This window comes from Phodopus roborovskii, unplaced genomic scaffold (assembly GCF_943737965.1).
Source record: "Phodopus roborovskii unplaced genomic scaffold, PHOROB, whole genome shotgun sequence".
Lineage (NCBI taxonomy): Eukaryota > Metazoa > Chordata > Mammalia > Rodentia > Cricetidae > Phodopus > Phodopus roborovskii.
Genome location: NW_026126525.1, coordinates 9,660,967 through 9,684,443, shown reverse-complemented (window position 1 = coordinate 9,684,443; position 23,477 = coordinate 9,660,967). Strand labels below are relative to the sequence as shown.

Genomic DNA, 23,477 nt, shown 5'->3' with positions numbered 1-23,477 from the left:
TATGGTTAAAAATGCTGTATGAAGCCCATTATTTTGAATCCTGCTAAAGAAAAGTCGTTTTTAAAGAAAGCAGTGAGCAAGGAGTATTTGAAAAGGAGGGATATGAGATCCAGAGGAAAGGCCATGTGAAGATCTCCTGTAGGCAGTGAATTTATTGCTGTACACAAAGGCCAGCTGTGTTCTCATAAATTCTAGACTCAGCAGCCCAGAGGTCAGGAAAGCTGTGTGCAGGTCTACCAGAGTGAGAGGAGAGAGGACAGAGGGTGGAATGTGAGGAAGGTTCCAGTGTTTATGCAGAAAACCAAGAAAAAGGCTAAAGAAAAGAGCAGAGAGAGTGACACACTGAATGTTATGTCAGCATCTCCACCCACCTGTCCACCCTTTACTCAGCTCCTGTAGAGTGTCACTACTGGGATGTAGAGTACACCAAGAACAGGGTCTAGGACAGATGCACAGGGATCAGAGATTTTTTTTAAAAATCTGACCTTCATTCACCCTTGAAGGGGTTCCAGTGTAGTTGGGACAGGGGTGGGGAACAATTGGAGGATGATAAATCATATTAAGTGGGGCTTGGGGTGAGAAGAAGGAAAATAAAATTGATTTGAACTAGAGTCATTACATTTTCATCCTGCTTTGGTGTTCCCATGGTACATCCTGGAGGATCTTGATACCTGCATCATATTTTGACAAATGTCTACCTCAATTTTTGCTTTTGACGTGGACATCCAGGAACTCTTAAACAACATGAAAGCCAAGATGCAGGACCGTGTGTGTGTGTGTGTGTGTGTGTGTGTGTGTGTGTGTGTATCCTTTAAAAATACCCATCTCCATATCCAGAGACAGTGTGTGTGTAAATTGCGTATCTCCAGCGGTTCCCTGTCTTTGACTGGGGAACCCTGCAGAGGAGAGGGCAGAAAGACTGTAGGAGTCAGAGGGGAGGGAGGATACCAGGAGAACTTGGGTCACAGAACCAACTAAGCATGGCTCACATGGGCTCATAGAGACTGAGGCAGTAAGCACAGGGTCTGCAGGGGCCTGCACCAGGTCCTCTATGCTCGTATTCAGGCAACTGTACTGGCCCGTCCTTGGGGTTCTGACAGGACACACCCTCAGCTGCAGCCACTAAGAGCACCACCTGTGCACATTCCCTATTGTTCTCTTTTAAAAAGGCCCTGCCCACCTCCCATCTTCCTCTCTTTCTTTCTCTTCCTCTTTCTGTCTGTTTCCCGCTCTCTCTCCTCTCTTCTCTCTCTCTCCCCTCCTTTCCTTTCTCCTCTCTCCTGCTGCTCCTCTCTGGAAAGGCTGGTCTCCCCACTTCCCTTTCCCCTTTCTACAATCCCTTTCGCTGTCACATGGCATCTTTCTCTCGCACACCAATTTTCTTAAATTACAACACTCTACATAGCTGTAAGGTGTGTTAGCTTGGTGCTTTTGTGGGACTCCGAGCAGGCGTGTTTCTGACTCTTTTGCCTACTTTTGGCACCCTTTTCCTCCTGTTGGGTTACCTTGTTCAGCTTCTGTGTGAGAGTTTTTGCCTTATCTTATTATGACTCATTTTGTCTTGCTTGGTTGTTGTCTTTGTGGGCCTGCTCTTTTCTAATGGGAGATGGACAGAGAGTGGACCTAGGGGAGAGGAGTGGAACTGTGATATGGATATATTGTGTGAGAGAGAAATCTATTTTCATTTCTGGAAAGTATAATAAACAAACCAATTAAAAGCTAAAGGAAAAGAAAAGGCATACCACCAAAGCAGGAAGCAGGGTTGGCAGGAATGGAATGGCTGTGTTCTCAGTTGGGTCCTGTGAAATTGCCACGGTCAAGCTGACGGGACTTTACAGCCGCTGAGGACTCCTTTAGCTCTGGGTCTTTCAGGGCTTATGCAGGTCATTTATTCCTTTCCAGAAATACTCTTAGCCAGCAACAGGAAAGCAGGTCTCTAAAAATGTTGTATTAGTGGAGGAATTATTCATAGAACTTTCAAATGCCTTCCAGATAGGCTCGGCGATGAAGTAAGTCTTCCTTGAAGGAACAGAGAGTTTGGACAGAATTCCTGCAAGGAAATAGCTCCCACAGAACGATCACTGCTAATAAAAATCACTGGAGTACTGTAGACATTTCCCAAACTGGCACAGAATGGAAGTTTCATGAGATCGTTTTTAAAGATGTAAATGCATTTACTGACATAAAGGGTTTCAGAGAATAATGTTACGAGCATTCTTCCCACCAGCCTGGTCCCACAGCCTCATCAACCCCAAACGAACACACAAAGACTTACATTAATTATGAAACCAGAGCTTCTTATTGGCCAGCTCTGTCTTAATTATTAACCCATTTCTATTAATGCATGTATTTCCACATGGTCTTGGCTTACCGGGGAATGCCGGACCTGCAACTCCTTTGCCTGCTACATGATGACTGCTCAATGTCTCTGCAGAGAAGAGAGCAATTCCCTGTTTGTCCCTGCTTATATCCTGATTCTACCCAGCTATGTCACTTCCTGTCTGGCCAATCAGCCAATTGGTGTTTTATTCATTAACTAATAAGAAAAACATGTACACAGAAGAACATTCTGATGATAAAGACTTGGGGAGTCTACATAAAGCACTTGCCTCCTTCCTGTGACTTGTTCCTGGTCAGAGGCTGTTTTCCTAAGACCCCTCAGTGACAAAGGGTCTCTTTCTTGAAATTATAAGCCAAACAACCTTCATCCCTGCTCGTCTTTCTTTCCTGTTTTGTGTAAAATAATAATCTCCACTCACAGGAAGCCAGGCTGCCACATTGACTTTGTGACCAAATCGAATCAAATAACTCAGGTTTATACTCATAATGCTTTAACTTGCTTTGCCCCAGTTTTCAGCTCCACAGTGATACATCCTGATTCTTATTTATTAAGGCTGTATAACAAGAAGACCTGGGGATTCTAATGGACTTAAAAAATGTAACGTAAGCATATCAGTGCTATCATAGGTATATTTATTTAGGCCTATGGAAAACATTACTGTTTCAGATTGCTTCCCCATGTCATTCTAGGGAAAGAAAAAGCTTTGTGCTGACAATATGATTTAGCTGGGTGTTTAAAAACATCGGTACCTATGTTCCAATATTTTGTTTCATTTTGTGCTCAGAGACATGTGTGTGTGTGTGTGTGTGTGTGTGTATGCGTGCCCACATACACACACACACATACACACACACACACACACACACACACACACACACACACACACAATGGGGTATACACTTATGTGTGAATACTCCAAGAGACCAGAGGAGGACCTTGAGCATCATGAACACTCTTTGCCTTCTTTCCTTCAGACAGGATCTCTTACAAAGCCTAGAGCAAGGCTTGTGCCAGGTTTCCTTCTGCTTCTGGTCCCTAAAGCACTGGGGTTGGAGGTGCATAGGGATCATGGCCATCCTTGAACGGTTTACTGGGGGATTTGAAGTTGGGTTCTTGTGTTTGCATAGCAAGTGCTTCTACATGTTGAGCCATTGTACCAATCCTATGATATTTCCTTTTATTTGCTTAAACTTTAGTTTACTAACCTCTCCTCCTTTTTGAGGAATGACTTACTGTCTTCTACATGACTACTAGAGCCATTGACAAAGTGGTGGGAAGACAGTGTTTATCAAGCCAGGACATGGGGCCTGGGACCTCTGGCACAGCTGGTTATAACCTTTATGTGCTGAGTTCTAGATGAGACAAGATTCTTAGGGTGGAGATCAACAACCAGACATCACCCAATGAGAGTAGTTTAATACTTTATCAGTTTCCTGTGGGGCCTGGCTATTCTCACTGAAGAGAGCTTCTCGTACTACAAAGATTATTTGTGATGTTGTTTTAGAGGTTGATAGAATCAGACATCTTCGTGGTGTAAAATTAAACATGGCTCTGCCAAGTCTGCAGTACCTGTGAGTCTTCTGGGTGTTGGATAGAGGAGACGAGAGATGGAGATGAGCATGTCTACTGTCTGGAGGGTCTTGTCCATTTGACAAAGACCGAGGTCATCTGGATGGGCGGATCCTGATCCGGGCCCTCTTCAGCACAAGTGTGAATTAATGGAAAAGCTTGTAGAGAGGTGCTGGAGGCTTGCATTTTGGTTAGTGGGCATATAACACACACTCCCAAGCAGACTATAGTCCTAAGTGGTTAGGGGTAGTTTCTGCAGAATAAGCACTTTTCCAGTTTTCAAAGGATCAGAAATAGAAAAATTAAAATGCATAATTAATACTCTCAAACAGCGATAGGAGGCAATATGCAGCCTTGGAGTTCTACCTGTGTGCCTTCACTGGGGTGTGGCTGGGATCACTACTTAACAGTGTAGAAGCTAATCGCAGAATGAGTCCGTATGAAGCTTTGGGCTCATTTAGAAAGAGATAGTACGTGGTTTGATTTTGGCTTGGGTCCAGAGAGTTAGGGAATGAGGGGGAGGGACAAGGACAGGGAAGGGGAAAGAGGCTCTGTATATGATTGTGTAGTGTTTGAAGTTACTGCCCTCAAAGGGCGTAATTTATAGCCAGGTTCCAAGATTAAGCAGAGTCTAAAACTGAAGTAAAAATAAACACAAGCTGGTTTGCTTTTGCAAATGGAATTCCAGTGTGGTTTTCTGGATGTCTTGTTCAAGCTCAGGGATGAGAAAGGAACAAAGGAAAGGCTAAACTCAAAGGCCACGTGTGTTGCTGCCTTACACACGGTCTTATGTGCTATTCTAACTTTTGACTGAGATATCTCTCAGGATGGGGACCCTATACAGGCAACTTTCACAGTGATTTTATTTTCCTCGTCTCTCTTTTATTTTGTTTTTCAGCCACTTTACAAAAATCAAATTGGGGTTCATCTCTGAGGTTCTGTGTCTGTGGGTGCGGTCCAGTGGTGAAACTCCCCCCCCCCCCATGTTAGCATGTCTGTTACTGTCGTCTTAGTTAAAGCCTCATTTGGGCAGCCATGTTGTTGAGGTCTCGCCTGTGAAGCTTCCCTGTCATTGCTAGGAGCCACAAGCTCACAGCAGATGTCCTGGTCCTCTGGCTCCTAAAATCTTCCTGTCCCTTTTCTGAAATGTTCCCTGAGCCTCTGGTACAGCAGCTGTGTTGTGGATGTATCTCCTGGGACTTGGTACCCCATGAGCAGTTTTTCTCTGCATTTGCAACCAGTGTGCTTTTCTGAATTGGTCACCATCTGTTGCAAAGAGCATTTTCTTTGATGGGGGTTGAAAGCTGCACTTATCTGGAGGGGTGGGGGCATCAGGATAAATATGTAGAATGCAACCAAGTATCATGTTGGTGTAGTAGTAAAGTGGCAGCAGTAGGTTCTCCTGGAAGGTTTGTGACATTCCTTGCCCTAGGTAGGTTTCCAATATGAAGCATGCTGGGAGAGCTTTAAATCCAACCAGATAGCTGTTGGTTACCACAAAAATGTGGGTGCCATTATTACAAACACCCTTAGGGATATCTTGTCATGATGGTCATGGCTGTTGCTCATGATCATCACAGCTGAGTAGGACTATTGATTGCTTCCTGCCCTTCACAGCTTACATAGCACTTCTAGAATTATGAATGTTATTCGTTAGGGAGGGGGCTTTTGGTGACCCTTAAAGGTCTGGTGAATGTCAGCTGAAGTGTTCTTTCTTTGTTTCTTTTATTTATTTTCATCATGCCTCTGGAAACTTGTGACATTGTGCTTCCTGTTAGTATACAGCTGAGGTTTATAAAGATCTAGAGATCTTTATATCTAGAGATTGTGCATACACATCCCATTGCCAGGTTGCATCACTGTTTTATAGGTGAGGAAGCAAGAGCCTCAAGATGTTTCCAATTCAGCCAAGGTCACAGAACTGACTGCAGAGCAACGCTCTTACTCTCTCTGCTAGACTGTGCCCTCATCCCACACAAACACATCCTGTTCCTTGCTTTTGTGGTGACTGGTTTTGTATTGCTCCAATGTGGATGAGGCTCCATCTTAGAATGGGGATTGTGTGAGCAAAGGACCCCCCGCCCCACACACACACAGACCTTTTCTCTTGACTTCAGTCTTTGGATCACGTGGGTTTCCAGAGTGATAGCTATCCCAGGGATAGGAGAACTGTTCATGGTTTCTAGTTCTCTTTTGACATCCTCCAGGATAGGGAGAAAGTAAATGACTGTAAAGGTCATCTGTCTGTCTGCATTTGGGTTTGACTTTGTAAGATAATTCTTTTAGAGAAACGTACATACTGTGTGTCCTGCTATTAGGATATCCAAGTGAATAGACAGAGTCCAGTAAGGCAACTACTGTGCCAGGTGAAACTGTCCTAATAACGTCTCTGGTCTTCTCTCAGCTTGCGACCCATCCTGCCTCGAGTGTGCAGGGAAGAGCCCTGATAGCTGCACGGTCTGCGGGCCTGCCCGTGTGCTACTAGCTGGGCGCTGCCTCTCCCAGTGTCCAGAGACCCACTTTAACCTGGAAGGTACCTGTGCAGGTGAGTGTGTGACCTGCTGGAGCAGAGTTCCTGTTCTCACATGTGCTCTTCCTAGTGCAACAAGACGTTCGATTAAAGACTTGATCCTATCAGTGACAGGGCTGCGTGCAAAATCCTATTCTCACACCCGACAGTGTGAAGAGAACAAGGGGAATTCATCTTCCCATGAGGAAACATGGTTAGTGTGAAAATTATAAGCAGCTTTATCTTATAGACTATAATACTTAAATAAACTCACTCTGGGCTGGATTTCTCCTGCCTGGGAGACAATCACGTCAAGAGAACGTCTCACATAGAGTAAATAAAACATTTACATTGTATAAGCTCCAGAATTTAACTCACCATAACTCTTTGTTACTAAGGCTCTATTTAAGGCTTTTTTTTTTTTTTTTTTTTTTTTTGTAGTTCTCTTAGGAGTCTGTGCTCAGTATACCGAATTTGAAAGTTCAGAATATGAAAAAAGAAAAAAAAATGGGGCTTTCAGATGGAAATCCCACAACTCAAAAGTAGGAACTTTGAGCTATTGCTTCTCTCTAGTGTCCAGCGAGTGAGGACGAATTAGAGTGGAACCTTTTCATATTGTCTCCAAATACTAAGTTATAAGTAAATCACCATATTTTGAAGAATTATAGTGAGCATTGTATTTGCATAACTTTCTTGCCATTTCCTTTTGCATATTCTACTGTTTTTTAAATCCACATTTCTTTTCATCAGAAGGGCAGGAAGGACTTGAGGTGTGGGATTGAGACAGACTCATTCAAGAACCTTTTACTTTCTCTCAATAAGCCTGTGCTCTGGTTACCTATAGCCACCCAAAACTAATGGCTTAAAACAATTCAATGTCAGTTGCTTGTAAACAACAGATTATTATCTTTTGCAGTCCCTGGGATCTATAGGCTCAGCTTGGCAGCTCTCCCTTAGGATGCTTTAGGCAAATTTAGCTACATCAGTGAGTTAGGTAGGTCAAGAGTGCCTCCCGCCCGTTTCATGAGGCCAATTTTTGTGCCTCATTGAACTGCTTCGCAATATGGAGATCTCAGTTAGTAAGCCTTCCTCCAAGCCAGCCGTCTTTCCTTGAGGAGAACAGTCCAAGAAACCCAAACAGAAGCTACTAGCTTCTTGGGACCTAACCTTGGGAGTCTCACTGCCCCTTCTCTGTTGTTACAAGCAGGGCAGCTTAGGTTGAGAGGTGAGGTCATAGAAGTAGAATGGCTCAGAGGTGATGACTTGAAGACTAGCGTTGGAGGTGTGTATTATATAGGGCCAGGCACAAAGTACAGTTAAGGACATTTCCCAGTCTTGCTTCCCTTATTGGAATTGGCAAAATAGTAAAACTTACGCACCCTAGGATGGTACTATTTAGTCTGATACCTACAGGGTGAAAGAGACAAACACATTTTGTTTCCAAAAATAGACATCTGAGGTTAGTTAATAGGCAAAAAAAAAAAACAAAAAAAAACAAAAAAAAAAAAAAAACCTTATTTTAATGAAATCATTGCCCATATATTTCTGGATTAAGAAAATGTATAGCAAACTTATGAAATGTTTTAAGTTATTATGTCTTATGTGTATGAGTGTTTTGCCTATGTGTATATCTGTGTATCAAGTGCATGCCTGGTGCCCAGAAGAGGGTAGAGGGTATTGGATTCCCTGCAACTAGAGTTACAGACAGCAGTGGACTGGCATGTGGGTGCTGGGAATCAAACACACAACCTCTGAAAGAGAAGCCAGTGCTCTTAACCACTGAGCCATCTCTCCAGCCCCATAAAATATTAAAACAAATAAATAAATAGGTGAGCACATATTAGATTCTTCTGGCCTAAACTCCAAAGAGCAAATGTGGCATTAATTTGACTACAAATGACTGGTTATCAGTGTTATTTTTATTCTGCAATTTTCTTCTTTTCCCCAAATACCTTTCTAATCCCTAGGCCCTGGGCAGCTTTATTTCGAAGTGCCCATCAGCTCTGCAGGGTAACTGCTTGCTTTGTCCTTAGCCTTGCCTTTGAAGAAGTCCTGTACCTGGAGAAGCTTTTATCCAGGCCCCCGTTGTTCCTGTGTGTAAGCTATTTGAAGGAGACCATCCCTTGCTTCACATCTTCCCTGTCAGTAAATGGATGGTCTTGCCAGAAGCAGGGCACACAGGTCACTGCAGACCTTCTAAGGAGTGGGTAGACCTGGGTGGTAGAATTATCGGAACACTAGCATCTTCTGGAAGCTTCTCAAACAGAGTCTCAGGAATGCAGACTTATCTAGTGCCTTCTAATCAGCAGTTTGTTTTCTTGTCCCCCACCCCTTTTAAAAAATTAGTTTACCTCCTTCTGGCCTTTTGCCAGAAGGGAGAGGCTTTTGATTTGAGTTGGAGCCTGCATCCAGGAGGGAGTGTATTGGTGTCAGCAAACTCCACACAGCACCTGCCTCTCGCCCCCACCTCTTGGCATCAGACAGGCTTAGATCTCTTCTTCTTGGCTAGGAACACATAGATCTCCTGGCACCCGCCTTGGCAGCCTGGGCAGGTTGCAGCCATGACCTGCCTGGCTTCCTCCCTGTCTGCATCTTTATTGCTTGCTCCTTTCAGAGACTCACCTGGGTTCTTACATTGCTGTGCCTCTTGTTAATTTGGTGGTTTTCTGAGGAAGACATAACTTGGCCATAATTTTGTCTAAGGCTTTGAACTTAAGATACAGTGCACGATAGCCTCCAAAAGGAAGACCGTTTTTCTGTTCTTTGTATTTAACTGTGTATTACTGATTAAAATGATAAAAAAAAAAAAAAAAAAAAAAAAAAAAGGATCCAAGATGAGCCCTGAAGGTAGAGCCTGGCTAGTAATGTGTTCTGGTGTGAAGTCTCAGTGCCTTGTGCATGTCTGGTCTCCTGCTGGTCTGCTGGGAGTTTCTAAGAAGCAAAACTCCCCTCTTCTTTTTGTTCTTCTCTCTCTCTCTCTCTCTCTCTCTCTCTCTCTCTCTCTCTCTCTCTGTGTGTGTGTGTGTGTGTGTGTGTGCATTCTGCGTGGGTGAGGTGTGTATGTCTGAATCTCTGTGTCTGTTTGTCTCTGTTTTTCTGTGTGTTTGTGTCCGTCTCAGTCTCTCTCCCCCCACCCTGGTGTTTTGAGGTAGGAGATGCTTTCCAAATATGGGTTTGAATTTTCTAGTCACCTATATGGGGATGTCCCTTTGGAATGGGTGACTGATGATTCAAATTTTAATAGTTTGAGATCTCTCTTATGTTTGTGGACTATATTCTCTTTTCTTCCAGAAATGGCAGTTGTTGGGTCAAGTCTAGGCATATGCTGGGCATGCTTAGGAGTCTTCAGAAGATGGCCAGAGATAGAGATTTGTGGGGCACGTCAAATAACGCATGCATTTACATGCAAACTGCTGATTCTAGTCCTGGCTTTTATCCCTGTCCCCAGAGTGCCACCCATCCTGCAGGCAGTGCCATGGGCCCCTGGAATCAGACTGTGTCGCCTGTCACCCCCACCTCACTCTTACCAGTGGGCACTGTAAGACCATCTGCAAGGAAGAGCAATTCCTGAACTTCGTTGGGTACTGTGCTGGTGAGTAATGCCTCTTTGGGGTGCTAGGGAATTCTTGGGCAGCTGCTAGGAGCTTCACATCAGGCAAAAGGATGCTGGTGTTGGTTCTGGTCCATTTGGTCCAGACTACAAGCACTTCTTTCGGTTGATACTTCTCTTTTCCAGAAACTAATTCCACTGTAGTCCCTCAAACACTTGGTGAATGGGGATTCAAATGTATCTGTTCTTGTTTGCTTGCTGTTTTTTTTTTTTTTTTTTCAAAATGGGATCTCATTTAGCCCAGTGTATTACTTTCTTATTGTTGTCATAAAATGCCAAGGAAGAGTATTTTGGCTCACAGTTTGAGGGCGCAGTTCATCATGAATGGAAAAGTACTGTCTGGGAGTTTGAGCTAGCCAATCCTATTCTATTTGCAGGGAGGAAGCAGAGAGGGTCACATGTTGACACTTCCCTTTGTTTCCTCCTCTTCTTTCTATCCCAGATCCCAAACCCATAGAGCAGGGCCCCACATTCATTCAGGGTATCTCTTCCTTCCTGCCTTGACAACATGCTCATAGACACATCCAGAGATGTGTTTCCATGGTGATTCAGTCAAGTTGGTAATGAAGATTAATCTTCACAGCAGTCTCGGATCAGCTTTCTATATAACTGAGGATAGCCTTGATCTCCTGATCCTCCTGCCCCCGCCTCCCAAATGTGAGGATTACAGATGTATGCCACCACATCGAGCTTGAGATAGACATTTAATAATGTTCTTCTAAGTCCTGAGAGAAAATTAGCCTCGTGTTATTGAGAATTAAGTGGTGGTTATTATACATGTATACATACATATAATACATGTATTCATATTATACATGTATACATATAATACACATGAAGGAACCAGAAATGCGTTTTCAGAACATTTTTTCTAAACATGTTTCCCCATGCTTGTGTTAAATGCTACCTGATGAGAATTTTTGCTCAAGCACAGAATTTTAGAGAGGTTCGGCTGAAATAGACCAGTTTCCTCAGGAGATGATTTTTTTCTTCCTCATTTTAGAATCAAAGAGAGGCGTAGAAAAAGAAGGGAGACAGAGAAGGAAAGAAGGACTTGCAATGTCAATAAAGTTGAATCATACAATACCTTTGACTATCCACCTAGATATTCATAGAACAACATCAAAATATCTGTTTTTGAGTCTACTAGTGGATAGATTCTCAGTCTATAGGGAGAAAAAAGAATATGTTATTGATCCTGTCACTAAACCAGCCTCTCTAGATCCTAGAGAAGTTTGCAAAGGTGTGCCTTCAGCAGTGACTACCTTACTTTTGAGGAGCTGGGCTGGGTGGCATTCTGGGATATGCATGCAGATGGGAAACATAAACAAGCAGATCTGGTAGGAGGCTGACCAGGCTGTGTGGCTTATCCTGGAGCAGGAAGGAGGTCTGGCCCATTGTCTACCTTCCAACGCCCAATAGGCAAGATCATACCAAGACAGCACCAGTAACCATCATCCTGTTTAGTTGGGGGACATAGTAAGTCATTGTCAGTGTTCACAATGTGACTGGTAACAAAGGCATGCCTTCTTTTGCCCATGATCTTAAGACTAGATATTGGCCATTAGGTTCTATCATCTAAGAAAACTGAAAACTATTGAATGCAGGGCAGCATTGAGACAATGATGAACTCAGAGCAAAATCTGAGTCAACAGAAATTGTTTAGAGAACTAAAAGCTGAGTCCAGGTGTGAGTCAGAGGGCCTGCTGGAGTGTAGCTCAGTGGTAAAGCTCTTGTCTAGCATGCATAAGACACTATGTTCTGTCCAAAACAACAGAGAAACACAAATTGTACCAGATGTTAGATGGAGTGTGTTTCTGGTGCTGCCTGTTACAGACTGTCTTGGAAGGGAGACAAACATTAGTGTCTCCTCCTAAGGGAATGTCTGACCATGACAGGTGTTGACTATTGTAACTCAAACATCTGTGCTCAACTGTTAAGCCTTACTTTAAGGTGTACATGCTGCCAGTATGAAAACTAAGAGGTCCCTGGCATGTGCATTCCAGCTTTGTGTAACTATAGTAAAATACCAGATGTGACTAACATAGTTTAAAAAGAATTGGTTCCTTTAGCTCCTGGCACTAGCTTTTGCAGTCTGGTAAGGGCTTCTTTTTCTCAGCTGTGTCATATCATGAAGGAAGCATGTATGAAAAGGCCTATGCTGCAGAACAGGAAGTCAAAAAGTGGCAATAGAGTCCTACAGTCTCCTGGAAGACATGTTGCCAGTGACACAATAAACTCTAGACATGCTTCCAAAGCTTCTGCTACCTATGTAAGCAGTATTGTAACCCTGAAGGCTAAACCCTTGAGGCCCCCAATCACACTGACAGCAGGTAGTAAGAGTGTGTTAGTGGATGTTTGCTGAGTTTCTGTTATGAGGAAGCAGAGAGACAGTTCGGGCTACTTAAAGGGATGAACTGAAGATACAGTTAACCAATGGTACAAACAGATTTGTACTGAATTGTCTGCAGGTTGTAAGGGGCTTGGGGAGGGGAGGGGAGAACAAGACATGGAAGGCTTCACAGAGCAGGTGAAACCTAGCCTGCTTCCTGCAGATCAGCAAGGGTTGAGTTAGACAGAGTGGGGCATGTGGTTCTACCAGGAGGCAGACCTGGAAAGTAAAGAACATGGGTTATATATGACCTGTGAGTCATCCAACAAGAGTGATGGACATGGCTGGCATTTAAGGACACTACAGAAGCACATCGGGGAATTTAACTTGGAATCTGAATACAGAGAGCTTAAAGTTTCAGGTAAAAGTTGAGGCTGGATCTTGAGCATTGTAAGAGTTTTGGGGAGAGGTGGACCTTGACTAAGGGTATACTATATGAAAACTGTGGAAGATAGGCTAGAGTACGGAGGGACTGGTTTAAGGGATGCTCTCAATGGTAGAGTGTAAACTTACCCTCTCCTGGTAGAGTTTCTATTCCAGTCTGTTTTGTATGTGGACCCTAAAACTTTTATGCTATGACATATTTTATAAATAAATGTTTATATAGGGAGATTGGAATGTTTTAATAGTTAATGAGCTCTGTTCTCTCCAAAGTTCAGGGCATTCTTTGATGGTAAATTAGGTGATAAGGAGCTGCATTATTTTTTAAGGCTACTAGGGATGATTAGAATAGAGAACCATAGTCCTGGCTGGACTTGAAATCCGCAGTCTCGGAAGAACAGGCTTTGATTATCCGTGAAATTGGGTATGTTCTTGATTTTAAATGTAGTCATCACCCATTGCTCAGAAATATTTTGTTGCATAGGGTTTGTTGTAAGTGTACTTTAGTTGTGAAGCCATCAGGAAAAAAAAAGTGTTGATGTAGAAATTTACTTTGTGACTAAATGTATGACTTTCTAATTACTGTTCATCAAGTATTTAGTAAACCCACATTCCTTACCAAGCTGACTCTATGCAGGCTCTGGGGATAGAGATGAAGATGTATAACTTGCATCTAAGAAATGTAGCTTAGTGAAGGATGGTACATTTAGTTGCCAAGGCTACCATAATACTGCAGAGGGGGAAAATTTAACAACAGAAATGGATCAAGGTGCCCACAGGATGGATTTCCTAGAGACTCCTTGATGTTAGATGCTTGCCCTCTTGAGATCATCTTCTTTGGTGTGTGTGTATGGGGGGGGGGTCTTACTCTGTAGCCCAGGCTGGCTTGGAAGTCATGATAGGTTCCTTCCCTCAACCCCACAAGGGCTGGGGTTACAGGCATGGCTTGGGAAGCGTTTTAAAGCAGAAAGTGTCCTGCTTGCTGCTCTGTGAAGAGACAGATTACAGAAGCAGAGGTAAGGACAGAAAGAACTGTGTTAGTAATTACAGGAGCCCAGATGAGCTTTCAAGTCAAGGGTGAAGGGGAAGAAGGAAGGGACATGGCCTCATTGGATGTTGATGATACATTAGAATTTTTCTATTGGTCATCAAAATGATCCAAGAGGGGCAGTTTCATGTGGCTTAATTAAACAGAGCAACAGAAATGGTTGCTCTCTTGCCATAGTGGTGAAGGAACTGGAGATTCACAAGGTGTTCTTGTTTCAGGTTATGGAAATTCAGAGGATAGAAACAAACCTTTGCCCAGGGCTGGGACAAGTGTAAGAGACAGTAAGGAAACTGTTTGCATTTGGACAAGTTGGACTTGGGGTGACAGTTGTACATCAGGGATAATGTCCCTTGAAGAGGTTGAAGAGATACATTATAGTTTACCAGCTCAGTTCCTACTTACTATTATGCTGAACTGAAGGTCCTAGAATTCTTTTTCTTTTTTTAATATTGAAATGTTGCTTCAATTCATAATAAATGTCACGGAATTTTTCAGATGACTTTGATCTGAAGGAAGGAAGGTGAGGAATTGTATGGCGACAGACCAAACAGGCTGACACATACCCATACTACACTGTGTCCTCACAAGTGTCTGTGGGGGTCACAGAGAGAAGGACTGTCTCTGCCCTCTGTGTGGTATGTGAGCACTTTTCAGGAGGCTACAATTTACTCCTGGGATTTATTCTCTATCTTAGCTGTACCTGGGATCATCGCCCAGGACCTCTTAATTGTACTTAGCTGTTTAAAACGAAAATTCCACTTAATCTATCACACAGACAAGAATAAACACATCCCTGGAGCAGGTCTAATCACCACAGTTGGTTCTCACATAGGGAGAAGTCGCATGTGGGGTGTGGTTATTTCCTCCAAGTCTGTCAAAGCAAATAGTTGGAAGATTTAGATCAGGGCTGAAGATTTTCAGCAAAGACAAATGAAGTGGGATGAGATGCAGGAGTGTGTTAGTCTGATACAGACATGGCTAAGTGCTATGGAAAGGCAGGAGTTTTCTTCATAGTTTTGTCTCACCCCCCCCCCCACATCTCAACATTATCAAGAATTTCCAAAGCCTGGGGTGCCTTTCTCTGTTTGTCTTTCTCAGCTAAAAGCTTTCTCCTGTCCACAGAAGAGGGAGAAATTAAAAAGAAAGCATAGATAAAGCCCTAAGGGGGACATGTCCTAGGGCAGACACATTATAAAAGAACTGTGCCCTGGGCTTTGTGAGTGCTTCATAGGATGGCTGCTCTTCTGGATCTTTCTGAAAGAGATGAGAGTGCTGACTGAGGGTGATAGTGCTGAGGATGAGGAGCTGGTTCATCGGGGATGTGGAACTCTAGGGAGTTAAAACTTGATTATTGCTTGCATGTGATATTTAAAATGCTGGTTTATGTCCCCTCCTCTGTATAACAGCATAAACAAAAGGGAAAAAGTATCAAAGAAATACTAGTCTGAGCAGTTCTATATTGCATAAAGTTTAATTCTAAAGGTAGTTATAGCTGTTAAATGCAACAAAAGCTCTTGCCCAAAAATTTGGAATATGAAATACAGTTCTTAAATTTCTTAGTTGGGAGTTTTGGTTAAGCAAAGGTAAGCAATTTCCATTGCTGCAGGAACTTTGGAGCCTTACAGATGTAAATCACTATGACAACAAGGGCTAGGTGGCATTTCCCAATCATCTGACTGAGTTCCCATCCCCTCTTCAGTCACATCATGTCACAGAGGTCGGCAGTGGTTCCCAGAACTCTCTTTGGAGAAGCACTCAACTAATAACGGCTGTTAGTATTTTAAGTACTTCATCACAACTCCTAAAATAAAATGAGACTATTAGCCTGTATATAGATTGTAGATTGGTTCCCTCTCCCCTCCCCTCCCCTTCCATCCCGTCCCCCCTTCTTCTGCTTCCTTCCTCCCCCCCTTCTTCCTTCCTTCTGTCCTTTCTCTGTGGTTAGACAGTGGAGTCATCCCAACATATAGACTTTTGTCACCATTTCCTTTTTAAAGAGTACTGTGGTTAACAGTTTTTTCTTCTAAGTCATTAAGACAGACAACAGACACCCTCTCAACCCTTTTTGAGTCATTACTGTGGTTTTGTTCATTCTTTGCTAACATTTCTGAAAGTAGGACACACGTTGTTTGGTGATTTTATATACATGCCCAGATTAACAGAGCCCAGGTCTGCATTCTGGAAGAAGCTGCTATCACTGTAGCACTGAGTACAGAGTTGAGCACAGAGGAGCCCCTGGGAAGGAGCCTGAAGGGCCCTATTCTTCTGTACTCAGACACAGGAATGGGGGGGGGGGAGATCCTATTTCACAGCAGCTGCAGTCACAGGGAGATGAGCTGGTACAGACAACTGACACGATGATGAAGGGGAAAGAAAAAGCTCAGACTTTGTGCAGTGGTTTGGTGGTTGTTACCTTGTTTTGATCATCAAAATCCTACCCATGATGCCTCCGTGCCTAACTCAGAGTCTTTTCCTTCCAGAATCTGCTTTCCTTTGGCATCTTCCATGTTGTCCCTGTGTGCAGAGTGTTTCTTCCACTTGGCACTGCCTAACTCACGGTCTCTGCAGGGCGTCTGCATGGGTGTCTTATAATAGGTGGTGCCCCTGAGGCGCACGTGACAAGGGCTGGGATGATTGCTCCCAAGGCAGTTTTGCCATTTCACATTCACGTGGTCTCTAAGGGAGGTGATAATTCGACCCTTCTTTTGCATATAACCAAACTGGACAGCAAGAGAGTTAAGTAATTGACTCAAGCAAGCATGATAGAACCAAGAACTGCATCTGGAGACTGGAATTTCATAATTCCTTTTGTCATTGTTGAACCTCACAGTGCTGAGAATGACTGAGCACACACATTAGGAAAAGGTATTTTTGTTGTTTGCTTGCTTGCTCTGTGTGTGTGTGTGTGTGTGTGTGTGTGTGTGTGTGTGTGTGGTTTTGCAGTGTGTACAGTACAAGTGCACACATGTGTGCATGTGTACAGAGGCTAGAGGATAACCTCAGGTATCATCTTCAAGAACACCATCCACAGACACCTCCATTGAGACAGAGCATCTCATTGGCCAGAAACCCATCAATTAAGATAGACTGGCTGAAAAATGAGTCCAAGGACCCTTCTGTCTCAACCTCTCCAGCACAGAATATAAGCACATACTATGTCGTGCTTGGTTTTTAACATGGTTTCTAGGGATTGAACTCAGATCTTCGTGTGTCTGAGGCAACTATATCACTGACTATCTCCTCAGCTCCATATCAGATACTTTGTGCACATGTGTAGTGTTTGTCTTCATATGTGTTCATATGTGCACATGTATGTGTTCACATGCACATGAGCACATTCAGGTCAGAGGGTGATACCAGGTATTGTCCCCAGTCTTTCTGCACTACACTTCTGAAACAGAGCTTCCCCCTAGTCCTGAACTCCCTGATTCAGCTACACAGATCGGCCATTTAATTCCAAGTTCCACCAACTGACTGCCTTCCCAGCACTAGGATTATATGCCTTGCCACCATGAATGGCATTTTGCCCGTGGGTTCTGACAGTATAGCTCTGCTTCTCTTTCTTGTACAACAGCATTTTGCATCCTGAGCCACCGTCCAGCTTCTGGCTAGTGGATCAGAAGATGGATTGGCAGGGATGGTTATGATGTCGAGGGAACTTAGAGAGGGATGGGATTCTTTAAAAAAATGGCAAGATGTGCTCCTGTAAATGCTGAGGAAGCTGATTAGATTGGGGTGGGTGCCCCTGCTCTGTGGTGTTTCCACTAACTGAATAAATGGAAGAGAAAAGCACTGGTCCATGCTAAATTTTAATGATCTGTATCAATCCACATCTACTTTAATCTTTTAGGATGTGTATATACTTAAATGTTTTTTTGTTTTTAAATAGTGGTAGCCAATAGGTGTGTTGTTCTTTTCTCTTGGCAGCACATACATTTGCATGTGTTGACACTATTAGAAGGATCTGCATAATTGTAACTTTTAATGGTTAAGTAATGTTCAGTGATGTTGGCCATTTTCCTGTTGTGGGAGTTGTTGACAAGCAAGAGATAGATTAGCTAGCAGGTCACATATGACTTGCAAGGCTACAAGTGTGACTAACTGCTTTTGTCATTAGTGGTAACAATGACATGTTTATGAATTTATAATTTCCTAAGTACTTTATCTTCTCATTGGATCAACCTATAAAATCTTACTGCAGAGTTGTAATTACTAGAACATTCAACTGTGTGTTTGGGAATGAAAGCATAATTCGTTGACTGACCAGCATATAACTTATGCTTGTGGAATACTGCAAGCCTGGGCTCCTAGGGTCTAGTCCATCCCTTCCTGCTCTATGGAAATTTGATCGAGGAGCTTTTTCCTTAGTGTGATCCATATTCTGGTTTTTATCATCTTCTTCACCCTCCTGTTCATTTCATCTGGTCCTGCTCTCCTATCTCTGCATATTTTCAATTTCCGTGTGCCATCTATTTTTTTTTAAACACTGGCTTCTTTATTTCCCTTATCTCTTTCTTTTGTAATATACTTTCTTTTCTTATTTCTCATCATGTCACCCTATCTCCCACTGCTTGAACTATGAATTGTATAGCCAATCTCTTTCTGGAACTTTCACTGATTGTCTCCTCCTTATTCTCTCAGTTTGTGATTTTATTTAAGAGACCACAGGATCTGCCGAGGGATGATTGAACACTTCAAGGCATTTCCTTTGTTTGAGCCTTTTAAAAAAGGGCGAGGGGAGGAAGAGAGAAAAAGAGGAAGAGAAAGAAAAGAGCTTGTATTTTGGATTTCAGCCTTTGCATGATTCTTCTTCCCCTCTACCCATAGGAACTCCAGACTGAAAAAGTTCCAAAGAAATCCCAATCTTCATGCCACACTGCTGCACAAAGCAATTTTTCTTCTCCTGGCTTTTGTTTATCCACGACTCATTTTGTAACCAGCACAATTCAGATCCATTGATTGACTCCCATTTCCTAACCATTCTAGCTGTGCGGTTGCCCTTGGCTGGATTTCCTTCTCTCTTCCTATTGCAAAACTCCAAGCTTACATCTCCCACACAGTAGTCTCATACAAACACCCCTGTAGTTGAATTGAATATTCTTCCCCATCCTGATGGTTCTCCTGTCTTTTCTGCTAAACTCTCCCACTTCTTCCCAAGATGAGGGTCAACCTTTAAAGATAAGCTTTGGCTTATAAGATAAGAGAAGACCAAAATGTGACAATGGTTCCCATTGCCTCCCATCTTGATGCCCCCATCCTGGTTTCCAACGCCCTTGTTCTCCTTGAATCCCTGTGTGGAAGTTGAGACTCTATATCCTTACTAACTCTTCTCTCCATTCCAAAGTGCTCCATTCCTTTGTGCTTGCTCTCTCTTGTGTTTTCTCCTTGACAAGGATGTCTTCCGTGGGCATCATTTGCAAGCATCACTAAGTGCCCAAGTTGTTTGCCCTGTGTGTAAAAGATGCCCTGGGCCTCCTTTCACCATTCTGCATGAAACAAAGCAAACCTCATTTCTGTTAAATGTCCCTGAAACTTCTACATCCCTCCTTGGGTCTATCTTTCTCGTTACCCAGCCATGAGCATCTCCAGGGAAGGTCCCACTCCTGTTCTGCTCCCTGTAGCACCTAACAGGTGGCCTCACAGCCAGCCGACTTGCCATAAACACTAATGGAAGAGAATCGCTCTCTGTTTGGAGCTAAATCAAGTGCAGTACAAGTTGGATCCAAGTTGTCAAGATATCTGAGCACAGGCTGTATGTATGTCACTTGTCAGCTGCAGTGGGAGCTGCCCCCAAAAACGAGAACTTTGACATTGCCAGTCACTGTGTCCAACTGCCTCAGCCTTCACACTGTTCCTTGGCCCCTGTTGGAACCTTCTCAGTAGTAAGTTTGTCAGCACTGGGTAGAAGCCAGTGTCCTCTAAAATTAAGGCCAGCCTGTTATGGAGGCATTTTGTTTGGCCAATTTAAGAGTAAAAGCAGTAGCCAACGGCACCGGGTAGAGATGTTTTATTTGCTTGTTTGGTCTGTGGTTTTGCTTTGTTTGTTTTATGGCTATTATACTAATTTAGACTCTCTGGATGAAAGATAAAGGATGTGATTTTTAAGCACTTTTGGGTGGGCTGAGCCCAATATAATAATTAAAGAGGGAGAGGAATAGGTTGTTTCTTTCTCTTCTGCCATTCATAATTTCTAAATTTCTTTTGTGCTAATTTCACAAATTGAACTCAATCAGCTCCTAACAATGGAATCAGAATCCAAACTTACACTCTTTTTCATACATTTACACAATGAATTTCTGTCATTTCCACCCCCATCGTCCTCTCTCAGACTCCTTCCTGCTGGAACCTCCTTCTCAAGTCTTCTCTTACATTCATAGCTTCTTTTGAATGTGTGGCCCTCTGAGTTTAGTTAGTTCCATCCTGAGTATGGGTAGGAGATTGTTGAGTAGAGCAAAAATGCCTACCTTTGGCTCTCAGTCTTTCCACTCCTTCTATGATGTTTAGTGTGTATTGAAAGGAGTGACATAGCTCTTCCATTTAGACCAAGCACTCTGCCATCACATTTCTTCAGCATCTTCAGTTAATGAGTTTCTGTGCGTACCTACAGTCAGAAGTATCTCTAATGGGGCATGCACTAATCTATGAATTTAACACTGGTATTCAGAACAACAACGATACAACCAAACCATTTAGCAAAATAGTCCTCATAAATGCTCCACTACAGCCTGTGACCCTCCCAGCCATAGGCTCTTGACCAGGTTTACATGGAATCCTATACCTAGACAAAGACCTGAAGTTTTTGGATGACATCATCTCTCTATTACCTGGTAGAGAACAGATACAAGTGTTGATTATTTTAAATACTTCCAAATGCACTTAATGTGGTTGCACATTTATCAACCCATAAGATATTCTTGCAAAGCTCCCTGTATGTCTAAATTTGTCCTTATAGGTCATTACTTATCAGCAAAAGAGTCACTGCCCCATGAAATCAACATTCAGACCATTGCTTTAATAGCACACGTTGATTCGAATATCTTCAAGTTTTCTTGACTTTGTTCTAAAGATGAGAAATAAGTCATCTCACCTGTGTGTGCTGCCATCCATCATGATCGTAAGCAATCCTCACTGATCCTCAAAGCAGAGGCTTTCATTTGGAGAAAGCATCACACAGCGATGACCACATGCAATTTCCGCACAGCTGCAGGGCAACATATTAGAGAATGTTGCAGCAGCTGGGTTCAAATATTAATTTTTGATTTGTTTACATTTTGAGGGTATTTGCATGCTGTGTCCATTTAGAAAGCAACTAGTACTTAAAACAAGAAATGTATTTATTTGTTCTGGAGCTAGTTCTCTGTCTCCAGACTTCCCTGTAATATGCTCATTAATTTGCTTGCTCTGAGCATGAACTCCTGTTTATTAACAAGGTAGTATGTATATAAACAACTGGAAGGCCCATCTGCTTGCTCCACTTGCACCACACACGCGCTCATTATACACCAGTAATCTGAAACAGGCTGATCATAAATGTATCCGCGTCTCACTTTTCTCCTTGTCGCTCTTAATGAACGTTACAGTTAAAGACCCTCCACTGTAACTGCAATGATGACAAGAAGATTTGACTTTCTGAGTGGCAGTGGGAGGAAGCTGAAAGTCATCTTCCTGAAATAGGCGCCGTTTAAGCAATCGGTGTATGCACACATCATCTAGGCATATATGAGGTCAACCTCCTGCTTTTTGATTATAGGCAGGAGGATGAGCTAGCCGTGAATGCCTCCCTGCACAGATGGGGCCTTAGGATGGGATGTTAATCCTCACCAAGGCCCTTAGACTGCTGCCAGGTACCCATTTTCAGCGACTGCAGCACCAGTAAAGACAAGGTGCAGCTGTAGATGCTTCCTCTGGAGTGTCCCCAGGAACTGCTTCAGATGTGTCCTGAGCGTGGCCGGAAGGAGGAGTGGGGAGCAGTGCAGGGGAATTTGTTCTGGGGTGTGTTGACCTCTCTGAGGACACTGTCATTTTAAACATGGTCATTTCTGGCTGGCTGTACTCCTACAGCACATGTCCAGTGACATCTGATTACTATTTGTCAGATGGTTACCACCTACCAAGAAGAATCAAGTCTCCTCCAAATTATGAAGTATGGGATTGGCTGTATGAAGTCACCAGTGTCACAGCAGTTCACCAGCACACATAGTCATCTGGAGTCCCTGGAGATGGGACTCATGCCACATTTAAATTTGTTTAGCTTGTATAATGGACACAGTTGGCTGGCCCTAGGGATGGTTCTCTCTTCATTGTCTCAGACTATAACTGACAAGGTAATTGTATATATTCTCTCTCTCTCTCTCTCTCTCACACACACACACACAAACACACACACACACACACACAGGGCCAAGTACCATCCTTTTCATCTTAGGTAGACATAGATATTTGAAAACTAGTGGATAGGCTCCTCAGTAACCTGTTCAGGGCCCACCAGATTCTCCACACTTTCCTGATATTCATGTTTTAAAATTGCTTTTACTCACATACTTATTTTTTCTTCCGTCCCTATTAAGCCAGCTCCTTACATGGGCTTTGGTAGAGGTCAGCAGGCAACTCCAGCAGGTCTAAATCATGTGGAGGTTTTGGCCTTTCCAGGCTTCATGAGATCAACCCTGATCTCCTTGCTATGAATGGCAGAACACATACAGTAATGGAGCTTGGAAAGCACAAAACCATGGAAGGTACTTTCTGCAGGCTTCTACCGTATTCAGAAAGAGCATCTCAATCGCTTTATTCTTAGGCACACATGGGGTATAGTTTGTGCAGTGAATTGACAGCATGTGGCTGTGACCTTTTTTTGGTGCAACTGTTGTTTCTTTGTGGAGGGGGCATCTTGGAATGAAGATCTGAAAGAGGATCATATTCATTGTGTGTGTGTGTGTGTGTGTGTGTGTGTGTGTGTATGTTCATAGGCACATGTGTGTCACAACATGCATATTGAGGTCAGAAAATAACTGTGGGACTCAGTTCTTCTACCAAGTAGGGGTTGTACTCAAGTTGTCACACTTAGTGACAAGCACTTTCATCCACTGAGCCATCACACTGACCAGCCTAGTACTTTTGCTCAATAATCTTTTTCTGTTTTGTTTTCATCAGAGTTCCTTGCTACATACTATTTATTGAATTGATCCAAATTGACCTAGGTATCCTCAAAAGGTCATTTCCGGTCACATGTCAGACATGTTCTTCCTTCCTGAGGTACACCTCAACACTGTTGTGTACTTGTGTTGAGTACTTTTAAGCCTGCTTGATTATGCTGTGGAATGTTATCACCAGACAAGGTTCTTCTGCAGAGGGGATAATAAAAAGTTAGAGGGAAGACTAGGAAAATATCAGCAGGGACCTCACTCCCTCAGCAAAGATTTCACATTGAGAGAGCTATAGGATGTCAGAACTTTCTTTTTTGTTGTCTTTTGTTTGTTTGTTTGTTGTTTTTCCAGACATAATTTCTCTGTGCAACAGCCCCTCAGATTTTCTTGAATTATTGGTGTTTTGCTGTGGTTCTATAATATTCTTCCATTACCACTTACTTTGTAGAAACAATTTCTCATTAAAATTGGTAAATAAAATGGA

At 43.0% G+C, this 23,477-nt stretch overlaps 1 protein-coding gene across 1 annotated transcript in view; it reads left to right on the top strand.

Moving 5' to 3' along the window:
- The window catches only part of Fras1 (Fraser extracellular matrix complex subunit 1), a 245,647-nt gene that overhangs the window by 69,552 nt on the left and 152,618 nt on the right, over positions 1-23,477 (top strand). The window contains exons 18-19 of the mRNA XM_051198572.1: positions 6,315-6,455; positions 9,868-10,011. Coding sequence (XP_051054529.1) covers positions 6,315-6,455; positions 9,868-10,011 — 285 coding nt within the window. The remainder of the gene's footprint in view (positions 1-6,314; positions 6,456-9,867; positions 10,012-23,477) is intronic.